This window comes from Gracilinanus agilis, chromosome 2, assembly GCF_016433145.1.
Source record: "Gracilinanus agilis isolate LMUSP501 chromosome 2, AgileGrace, whole genome shotgun sequence".
Lineage (NCBI taxonomy): Eukaryota > Metazoa > Chordata > Mammalia > Didelphimorphia > Didelphidae > Gracilinanus > Gracilinanus agilis.
Genome location: NC_058131.1, coordinates 421,053,462 through 421,064,671, shown reverse-complemented (window position 1 = coordinate 421,064,671; position 11,210 = coordinate 421,053,462). Strand labels below are relative to the sequence as shown.

At 40.4% G+C, this 11,210-nt stretch overlaps 1 protein-coding gene and 1 non-coding gene across 2 annotated transcripts; both read right to left on the bottom strand.

Annotated features, from left to right (window-relative positions):
• Positions 1 to 2,199: 2,199 nt before the first annotated feature.
• On the bottom strand, positions 2,200 to 9,458 carry EIF5 (eukaryotic translation initiation factor 5). Its single transcript, XM_044664629.1, has 11 exons — positions 9,352 to 9,458; positions 7,671 to 7,953; positions 7,399 to 7,480; positions 6,929 to 7,101; positions 6,666 to 6,777; positions 6,037 to 6,179; positions 5,558 to 5,716; positions 5,111 to 5,272; positions 4,793 to 4,957; positions 4,540 to 4,674; positions 2,200 to 4,105 (listed from the first exon to the last, which is right to left on the bottom strand). The coding sequence occupies exons 2-11, from the start codon at positions 7,740 to 7,742 to the stop codon at positions 4,013 to 4,015; spliced, it is 1,296 nt and encodes a 431-aa protein (XP_044520564.1). The 5' UTR covers positions 7,743 to 7,953; positions 9,352 to 9,458; the 3' UTR covers positions 2,200 to 4,012.
• Positions 6,350 to 6,474, bottom strand: LOC123238488. The gene has a single exon (XR_006505651.1). It is a non-coding gene; the product is annotated as a small nucleolar RNA SNORA28 (small nucleolar RNA).
• Positions 9,459 to 11,210: the final 1,752 nt, after the last annotated feature.

Below are 11,210 nucleotides of genomic sequence, written 5' to 3'. Positions count from 1 at the left end.
TGTTTCTTATCTACAATACTCCATCTCCTGTTCCCATCTTTCTTTGTACGACTTCCTTATACCTGGAACGTACTTCCTCTGCCTCAAGAAACCCCTTAATTCGAGCCAGCTAAGGCACCATTTTCTACATGAGGCCTTTTCTGAACCCAGTTCCAAACTCTCTAAAACTATCAATTTATTCTTAATATATGTCCTTCCAAGTAAAATATTTCCAAGTAGAGTGTCATTTTAATTTTTACACTCCCAGAATCTAGCAGTGTCAGGAATATGGCAGTGTTGATAATCCCAACCTTGGTCTTTATGTATAAATTCTTTTATCTGTTTTGGGTATCATTTGGATATATCATGAAAATCTCAACTGATCTATTCTAGCTCCTCTATACAAGTGCTTTAATCATTTAAAATTATCTAAAATGTTGGAATGGTGCAGTGGATAGTGCTGGGCCTGGAGTCAGGAAAGACATCTTCCCAAGTTTGAACCTGGCCTCAACTATCCATGACCTGAGCAAGCCACATAACACTTTGCCTGTTTCTTCTTCTTCTGCAAAATGAATTGGATAGAGAAATGGAGAACCATTCCAGTATTATTTCATAACCCTGGAATGGGGTTATGAAGAATGAGATAAAATTGTTAGTTTTGTCCTGTCCCTTATTCCATTTATGATTACCATCCCCCTCTCCCCACCAATTTAGTTGGACCAATTACACTCCCTGAATAGTTCTTCACAAGACAATTCAATAGGGTCTTAACAAATTTTGCATACAATTCAGAGGGTGTACTTCAAAGATTTGAAATAATATCCCACTGCTATAGATCAAAATAGATGTATGTCTCAATTCAAGTATCTGAAATCCAAATTAGTTGTTTACCAGTTGTGTGGACTCTCCATGATCAATCACATTTGGGGTTTTCTTGGTAAAGATACTGGAGTGGATTGTCACCACCTTGAATTTTGCAGATGAGAGGTCAAAAGGGCTAAGTGACTTATCCAGTCATATGGCTGAAGCCCTTTTGTGGAACTCAGGAAGACAAGGGGACTCATACCACTCTAGTTACTGTACACAAATTACTTCCCATTAGCAATGGAAAGAAAATGAACACTTCAAACCCAGGTGCCTTCCAACACTATCTTGTCTAATTTTGTTCTACTGCAGCCTATCTAGAAATTAACTTTCAGTTTAAAAATCAAATAGCAATGTTTTCCACACTTAAAACTTCAGAATCAATGAAATTAGCTATCATTTGGGGTTGACTTGATCAGTTACTTTTTAAAAAAGTGGTCAGAAAGAAATGAATTGCTACTTTGCAAATGGAAGTTATGATATAAACATGTGAGGTGTAGTGGAAGGGAGGTAAATTAATTTTTGCTTCTAAAGTTCAGCTAAAGCAAAAGTTCGTCAAAATAGGGAAGCCAGGACTTGGGACTTCCAACACTCCAAGCAGCTGCCTGAACCAGCTTAAAATTTAATGACCCTGATTTTAGAGGACCAGTTCTTCCATCTTTTATAATTCTATTAAGTGACTAAATATTACTCATCAGTCCTTTCAATCTCACCTCCAACAAATGCAAACCTCAAGTTGATCACATACTAAATCAAGAGCAGCCTTTTAATTAACCATTGCTCATCTTTTTAGCTTTGATTTTCCCACCTTTCATGTGCTTTGGTGACATGGAATTACTTACATTCTTCATCAACTGGTTGAGCTAGTCTAACAGGAATGTTTAGAATGGATTTTAAGCCACCATGAAAGCTGAATGACCAAGGAACCAAATGAAAACAAGTTCTTTAGCTTTCTAGGAGTTTGATAATGGAACATGGGACAAAGAAAAACCTTTACCTAGCATAGCAAAAGTATTACTTTAAGGACTGCCCCTCTTCCCCATACAAAAGATACTAATTTACTTCAATTACAATACTATAATTTATCTGCCTTCATGCTTGCCTCAACGGAATGACAATAGTTTTTCCCCACATTTAAATCTGGCAGGATGGGATGGACAAGCCCTACGAGGCAGCACAAAGGCAAATACATTTCTAAAAATATGGCAATTACTATTATGTCATAAAAAAAGTTAAGGTCCCACAAAAAAATGCAAAAGGCTCAATAGTAATCGTTTAATAATCAAGTAATGTAGAAGAAAACAGGAAAATTTAAAGACAGTGGAAGAGAGCAAAAGATACAATTGCTCCATAGGATAACCTTTTGTGAATATTTTATTTTCTTGAAGCTTCAATTTTAGTTACATTTTGATCCCTTTAAGATTTCACATTGGTCCAGTGTACAAGATTTCCTGTCACTTAGTGTTTCAAAAACTGAAATGCTTTTCTTTATACTTATAAAAGATTTAAAGAACCTTGTTAGCTTGTTTTAAGTGATCTCCCATGTCACAGCCTGCACATTTCAATTTTAAAAGGTTTTCTGACATTTTAATCAATTCTGGTGTTTTCACAATATTTTGCATACTTGTTTCTTTTACATTGGAGTCAGTCAGGTGGATTTCCTCCAATCCACAAAAAAAGTCTGTATCCTAAAAAAGATTCTACCTTTCAGCAATGAATTTTCAATTTCCAGTATCATTCTTTTACATAGAGGTTTTTGATACAGCAAAATCCCTTTACAAAGATGGCTGTTTTGAAATAGTTCAAAGTCTGGGTCAGAAGTTTAAATCTGCAAACTATATATGGAGTCAAACTCGTGAAAATCTGGGCTGGGACCACCCCCACCTATATAACTCTTAACACCCATCACAAACTTTTGTGAATATCTGGCTATTGTCAATGTAAAATAAAAAATATACCAAGTCACACTCTGCATTACAGGTTCTGACTTATAAAGTACGCTTTTAGCTTTATTTCAGTCTTTTTAAATAAGAATGTTTAGAAAAATCAAGTTAGACATATTAACACTTCTTAAAAATTTTGGCAAGATAGTGCCCAAGTTCCAAACAGCACAAGCTATATCAATGTAAAAAGGCATGAAAGGTTATCAAACCAAAACATCAGGGCAAGTAGCACACTGAAAAGGTATAATAAATGCCCAAACATTTTGAAGTTGGGATCTAGTCTATCAAGGTCAAGGCTGAAAAAATCTCAGTGATGTTCACTGTTTTAGATTAGTGCACATCTCCCTGTTTTCCCTAAAATAAATCTTCGATTTGGCTGTTATAGGTCAACCTATTTAATCACATCCAAAAGTTTGAAATTTCACTCGGCAGAATTGCTACACATACAGAAATACTCCATTTGTTAATATGGAAAAGATTCTCAGCTTAGCCCACATGTACATTGCACTAAACCTCAATGACAACATGGAGCAAACATACATAAATTTGCACAGTTCAAGTTTAAAAAAAAAAAAAACAACCTTTCAACTTTTGTTTACACTCATATCCTCAACTTTCAACAAAATAAGGTGTTATACTGTCATTTTTATGGTGGAATTTACTACTCTAAGGAACAATTCAGACGCCAAATTTGAAGGGTTAGAAATAGAAGGATTTCACAATTTCCTCATTTATTACTAACCAGGGTTAAATAATGTCAAACTATCAAACTTTTCACCCAGGTTGAAGCCCTCCAAGAAATACCAAATCTAATAAGCTCCCAAGATCACAAAAAACTCAGCCTTTCCCATTCCTCCTTTAGGCTGGCTTAAGACACTGAAGCTAGTGTCATTTTAGGCTCAAGTCATTCAAAGTAACAAACTGAAGAATGACCAAAAACAAATTTTTATTTTTACAACTAAATAAATGTAATTCAATGTGTCCATCACTAGTTTTTTCCCCAAAGTAACATGCTATAAATAAGCAAACTAAACCTGGGCACTGATGTATATGGACTCCCTAGATGTCTCACTGGGCTTAGTTACACCACTCACAGTAAAAAGACATTTTGAGTACAAAGTGTAGCATGATGTTAAGCCATTTTAGCTTCTGCACATACATGTTGCACTTCTGGCTGAAAATGCAGAGAATTCGAAGCATTACACTGTAAGCTCGGTTGCACTGTTTTAAATGGCATCAATATCAATGTCATCATCCTTGTTATCAGCAGACTTCACAGTTTCAACTTTAGGTACGCTGGCAGTCTTAGAATATACCACCTAGAAACAAAGGCAAGTTTTATTTAAGAGGAATCGTCATAAAACAAGTTTATTAGCTCACATTAAACATGTCATAAAAATCAAAATTTCACTCATACTTTAGATAAAAAAACAAAAACATGGAAGGTTAATAGGAAATACTACTTATTTTTCATGAAATGAAATCACACTAAGAAATAATTTTGGCTGACTCACAAGGGAAGTCTAAAGGAATTCATTGCTATAATAAAACTACCCCAAAGCAATCATACACCAATTATGTCACATCACATTCTATTAGCTAACCTTTAAATCTTGAGGGTGATAGTAGGGAGGGAGCAAGAAAAGTTTTAGCTCCTTTTGAGTGCCTCTGATTAACAGGATGCTTTCACCAAGCATTTTCATAAATAAAATTATTTATAAACACACCCCTGAATATATTAAAAGCAAGATACCTCAATATTTTCATCTTCATCTTCCTCTTCTCCACCAGAAGACTCTTCTTCTGCTTCCTTTAGCCATTTTATAAAGGGCTCTGCTTTGACACGAATCTCTTTGGCAAGTTCCTTTGAGACGTATTTCTTAGAGGCCTGAACAAATTCATTATTAGTTTAGCTTCATTTGAAAAATTTAACACTAGACTCTTCGGGAAATTTTAAGAAAAAAACAAAAAAACAAAACCCCAACACAATAAAAACATTTTCCCACCTTTTCTGACCAGCTAATGATGACCTCTTCTTCCAAAAGGTCTGCATCATACATTTCCTTCAAGATATGTGGAATTTTGGAGATGAGCTGAGCTTGATGCATAGCTACCACACACTCCAAACCATGAAGAAGGTACCTCTGAGCTTTTTTGTTATTGTGGCAGAACTGCAAAAACATAACTTAGCATTAGAAAGCCTACATTGCCAGCCCTTTCATGTATTATATGGGTCAAAAAAAAAAAATCTTTTACTCATAGTAAAGTCGGATGCTGTCAGTCTCTCTTTTAAAGAGAAGCCTTAAAAAAAACCAGCTGCTTACTCGTAGAAAATGACGTCTATACTTCTTAATTTGTTCTCGAATCTTCTCATTAAAAAGAACCTCAGTCAACACAAGAGGGCCCATAGCTTTTACGTCCAGTCTTTCTGCTTCTGCAACAATTTCTTTGTCAGAAGTATCAATAATACCTTCTTCTTTCTTTTTCTGCAGGAAGGAAAACAGTTGGAAGATACATTTTGCTGCTCATCCATAAGTACCCAATGTATAAAATTAGGGGGGAAAGGGTAAGAGACATTTTGTATTACAATAGGCTAAATTGAAAATTTGTATTAGAAAAGATTATATATATATATACTTTGCTCTTGGTGATCCAAGCAATGAAATCACCTTAACGATTACTTCTCTAGAATTACTTGCCCTGATGAAATGCTCAATATAAATTAATTCAAGAATGTGATTCAAGTTTATTAAAACATACATACACTTTACCTTCACAAAGTCAAATAAAATATTGACTCTTTCTTCAACTGTCCTTTCTAGGTCGTCACTAAGTGTCAGAACTTTTGCATGATCACTAATTTCATCCATTCTGCGTCTTTGAGCTTCTTCAGTTGTATCCTCTCCCCAATCTTCATCCTCATCATCTTCCTGTACACAAAACCAAAAACTTCAGTTGACAACTTATAGCTACATTTTGGAAAAAGCTTGAATTAGTAATGGGCCTTTTCCTGAGGAAAATACTTTTTTGAATCCTTAATAAAAGCAAAAGCTGCCTCTTTGCCTTGTGTTTCTTCCAAATAAAGCTTATTTTTACCTTGATTTAAGTCAATAGGTTCAGTTATGTTTTAAATTATCTTTTATTGCCTACTTTTAAATCACTGCCCACATCAAACTTAGATCCCCTGATTACCTGTAAGGTGTAAAGGTCAAATAACGAGAACTATCAAAACTGTACTTCCCACACTCACCACAGCATGTGGAGGGTTAAGTTCATTGGGTGGTGGTGGTGGTGGTGTTGTCTCATTGCTGGACACAGAACCATTTTCTTTGTCTTTGCCCTTTCTATTTTTCTTTTCTTTTTCTTTTTTTCCCGTAACACTGTCACTATTCTCTGAGGAAGAAAGGGGAAGAAGACAAAATTGAATCCCACAATTTCCATTACCTATTCACCCTCTCAAAACTATCCAGTTGCCAGAAATAGGACCTCCTAGGTCCCCTTTCCTGTTATCCTAGGTGTTAAAACTAAATTAAGTTTTAATATTAAGTGTTTTTAGTACTGATACTGTTTGAGCCTATATAACAGATAGTCTCATTTAAGAGAGACCACTGGAATAGGTTAGACTTACTTACTGTTTGCAAGTTTAAATTGTGTCAGACAATTTTTTGTCTGCCACAGAGTGTTACTTGCAATGATCAAAGAGGGAGGTATATGACAAACCAATCCCTCTAGTAGTGTTAACATATACACCTTTTACTTTTTAAAGCAACAAAAACCCAGTATAAACCCCACCATTATATTGCTACATACATACATACATACATACATACACACACATACATACATACAACCATTCAAGAGTAGGTAGGTACTACTTACCAGGTGGGTTCTTGAGAATGAATGTGCAGAGTTTATGGTTTGTGTCAAGCATGCCTCGATAGCCACAGGCTTTGCAAGAGTTACCTATTGTTTGTTTCTTAGGATTGACATGCTGCCAAGAGAAAACAAATTAATTTAGCATTGTTCCAGAGTATATTTACATATATAGATTAGATGTATACTTAATTTTAATGACTAAATGACTTTTTAACACTTCCTTCTTATATCAACACATACAATATCTATGTAAACAATTCACTCACCAGATCAGTTTCAGGATTCTCACACTCGGGACAGAGAACAAATTTTTTAATGAATCCATCCAACATGTCTTGCAGCTTATTCGCCTCATGAGATCCATTGACAATGTAACGGTCATTCTTAACATCAAACTGGGTCTGTGCTCCCAGCTCACAACCAAAATATTTGGTAGGATCTTAAGGGGGAAAAAAAAGTGAATGAAATAAAAGACCTTGCCTCTTCACTGCATCCATTATTCTTTTATCCACCCAAACCAATGCAGATCAATTGTTCTGAAACTGTATGTTTAAAAAATTGTTTAAACACACACACTAACCAGTGAAAGCATGAGAAAAGACAAGCTTTCTAGTTCTCAGTTTCCAATATTTTGACAGTCAATCTATAGCCCAGAACATAAGTTTTCACATGTAAAAGTATCAATAAAATCACTAGAGTTGTACTTGTTCATATTTCTTCAAAGGTTTATACTTACACGTTGGAGGCCGATTAAGCGCCTTTGCAACGTCAACCATGTTGACTATAACTGTCTTTATTCCATTTCCTTTGCCCTCAACCTAAAAAGCCAAGTTTGACAGTTATTTTCATCCTAGAAAAATAGACAATTAATCTTAATACTTAAAGAACATAAATACTAATAGAGATACCACTTGACCCAGTAAAGATAATACACAAAATTAAGCTATTAAGACTCACCCATACTTCATCCTCCCTACCCATCTGAAAAAGGAAAACAGTAAGCACTACCTTAGCAATCAGACGGGGCATTTTGTAGCGATAGAACTGATCTGAAACACTGCGGTTGACGTTGACAGACATTTTGGCTTATTAGTAGTAGTTTTATCAATAAGATGAAGAGATCTTTGATTGCAACTTTTTGGTATCTTCTGTCTGGAGAAGAAGGGATGACATAAACGACTGCAAGAGTTCTCGGTCTCTGACATGAAAAAGTTTTTGCCACAGAGGCTGTAAGCGTCTTGCTTGTATGCTATATTTCCCCAATACAGGTACCAATGGCTGCGCAACAGCTCTGAAAGAAGAGGGAAAGGTAGGGTTAAGAGAATAAACAAAAATTTAGTAACTTTTATCAGGAAGAACATTCCCTTACTGAACATATAAAAACAAACTGTCCTTATATCATAGTCTCAAAAAGTCTTATCTAATGCCATGCATATAATCGCTAAGGGGAATAAAAGGGCTTAAAAAAGCTGTTGACAATTCATAACAGACAAGAAAACTGTTGGCAAGGAACAGAATGTTTTCCCCTGTGAAGGTTTTGAAAAACCTGCTTTTTAAGCAGAAGGACTCAATTACTTCTATTCTTGTTTTTTTGTTGTTTACCAAGTCTCGAGCATTTAACCCCCACGCCCATCCCCTTTCCTTCATACCCATTTTTGACAGGCCATTTGACCTTGGAGGCACTCTCTAGACTGGCTTCCTCAATACATCAGGATATAGAACACAAGTTTGAACTATTCACTTATTTAGGCAACAATTTTATAGGAAATAAAATATGCAGAGTGTAATATAAGCTCAATGTAAATCCCATGTTAATTTTGTGGGAATTCTTGTTCCAAATACAAATCAGAAAGATAAATTGAGGTCATTCTAGTCATAAGTCATCCATATTGCTCGCCTTATATAAGATATATAAAAACTCAAACTAAACATTGTAACAGGAATTCAGCTAGGTTGATTATGGTGCAGCCTGGTTATCTTGAAAAAAGGTGCCTACACATTCACTGTTACCTGTATCTTAACGCAACCAAACACATCAGTCTTTTCTAAGTATAATTTCTCTCTAGGTCAAGGGATGGAGTACAGATGGGGATACCCTAGAGATGGTTCAACTAAGAAGCAGACGGGATTCGCCTCCTGAATTGCCTCGGAGTGCGGGGCACCTTTTACCCCCGCAGCAGCCGCACCCACAGGGTGACAGAACTGGCTGAAAGATCAGGATAGGAAACGAAACTGAGGAGCAGCAGAGGCCTGTAAGTACTGCGGTGCCGGGCGCTCCTCTCCCCTCCCCCTCCACCAGTCTCCTCCCCCAGCCGGGCTGGATGACTCATAAATGCAGCAATTAAGCACTGAGTCAGCTTTTGAGGAGGCGTGGCGCATGCGCAAAGCTCCTAGGATCACCACCCCCCCTAACTCAGTCGTTCGTTCGCGAAACACCCGCCTGGGTGCGCCCCCTTCACGGGGGCGAGAGAGCAGTACTCAACAACCCTAGGACTTTTCCTCTTTCTTCTCACAACTTAAGGGAGTATACGAAGTAAACTGCGCCACGCGACTGAGGGGGGGGGAGGTCACGAGGAAGTAGAGCCGCCATTTTGTGCGGCCGCCATCTCCCCAGGGCCGGGTGCCTCCTCACACGCTTCCCGCCGCCGCCCCCGTCCCGCCAAAGCCCCGACGCCCGCGGTCCACTCACCGTTTTCGTCAAATAAAGACATAAACCCAACGCTGCTCGCCCGGGACTGGGATGAAGTGTCTGAGGCGCGGTATAAACAAGAGTCCGAGCAGCAGCAAGAGGTGGAGGAGGAGGAAGGGAATAGGAGGAGGAGGAAGGAGGAGGAGGCGGAGCGGGAGGAGCGGCCCAAGCCAGGTGCCGCCGCCGACCAGCGGGGGGGAAGGGGGGGCGGTCCCAGCGACGTCCGGGGGGAGGCAACACCCTTCGGCACCTAGGAGCCTGGCGACCTGAAGTGAGAGAGACAGAGACGCCATTAACAGGGGCCAGTCCCGGCGATAAAAAGCATCAGCGTAACCTGCCTACCCCACCCGCCCGCTCCCGGCGTCGCTGATCGTTCCGGGAGCCCAGACCCGCAGCGGCTACAGAGTACGGAGGCCCCGCGGGGCTGGAGCCAAAGCCACTTCAGACTCACCTCTGGAATGTTCTCGCTCTGACTGAACAACGCCGAAGCCGCCGCCGCGATCAATCTACCCCCCCAGGCCCCGCCTTCCCTGGTCCGGCCGTCCTAGCCCATTGGCTGGTGGGCTTCTCGAGCCCGCGCGCCATTGGCCTTTGCTTCATGTCAATCACGGCCGCCTGCCTTCCCCCACTGTCTCGCTTCCCTACTTTCACATCCGCCCTAGCTGAGCGTCCCAACCTATTGGCCAATGGGCCTCTCTAACTCGTGCACTACTGGCCAAAACCTCGAGTCAATCATGGTCTCCTGCCCGCCTCTGCTTCTCGTCCCTTCCCCCGCCTCCCCAAAGCTCCGCCCCCACCCGTCCCAGCCAATTGGTCGGTGAGCCCTTCAAGTCTGCACACCATTAGTGGTTGTGTCGTGTCAATCAAGGTCTGCCGCCTTTCCCTGTCTTCTCTCTTCCCCTTCTCCACACCCACCCCTCGACCAAACCAGCAACCCCAAGGTACAGCACGACGAAGACAGCTCGAGATTTCTAGCCATGTAGTCTCGCGAGACCGGCCGGAAGTTGAAGGGGTTGGGGTATTAGGAGGTCCCGAGGATTGAGGGGGCGCGCGCGTGTCCGTTTCGTTCTCGAAGCGGGAGGAAAATGGCGGTTGGTTTTCCTTCCCGTCTCCACCCCCCCAACCCCCGCCTTTCTGGCGCCCCGGTTCGCTTCTTGGGGGTGGGGTTTGTCGTTACATGATGGTGTGGGTTTCGTTACCCGGCCCCCCAGCACCGGGCTAGCGGGGTTCTTCCTCGGCTCTCAACTCTTTCACCTCCAGGGTAACCCTGGCGCGCGCCTTTCCTGCTACTGCGCAGGCGCCTTGGCCCCGAGGTCAAGGGTCAACGCAGGGGACGCGACGGTGGCTTCCCCGCGCGTCCACGTGCGAGGCTTGGTTATACTCCTGGGAGCGTCCTAAGAGTGACTCAACTTAGTTCTCTAAGAAATGGGCAGTCAGGCACCCCGCCTCACAGCACGTGGAGTTAATTAGCGACTACCAAGCCCTGATGAGGGAAGAAAAATAAAAGGCAAGCCGGTGTATTATTATGGTTACTCCTTCAGTTGCTTGCTGAGGTTTCCTTTGGGAGAACTTGTAAAAATTTTTTTTCTTTTTTGTAACCCCAAGGCAAGGCATGAACCCTGCTGAGTTCAGTCAGAGCTTGTGTTTTTCCTGTAAAAGCAGAAGCTTAAAAATTTTGTCATGTTATTTCTGGGTTTTTCCAGAGACCTTTTCCATTACGCCACAGGTCCTCTCCTCTTTCCAATGTGAAATCTGAATCCAGCTCTGTGCCCGGAATTAGAAACGGAAGATGGTCAGTTTTTCCTCCCAAAAGCTATCTTTTATTTCTCAAATACATGGACTAGCCTCTGGTTAGAGAG

What these genes read in the sequence shown, in the direction of transcription:
- EIF5 (XM_044664629.1), bottom strand. Translation starts at nt 7,742, where the DNA reads ATGTCTGTCAACGTCAACCGCAGTGTTTCAGATCAGTTCTATCGCTAC. An exon ending in ATAGACGTCATTTTCTACGA is followed by an intron (nt 4,958 to 5,110) that starts GTAAGCAGCTGG and finishes ATGTTTTTGCAG; the next exon opens with TTCTGCCACAATAACAAAAA. An exon ending in TCATTAGCTGGTCAGAAAAG is followed by an intron (nt 4,675 to 4,792) that starts GTGGGAAAATGT and finishes GAATTTGTTCAG; the next exon opens with GCCTCTAAGAAATACGTCTC.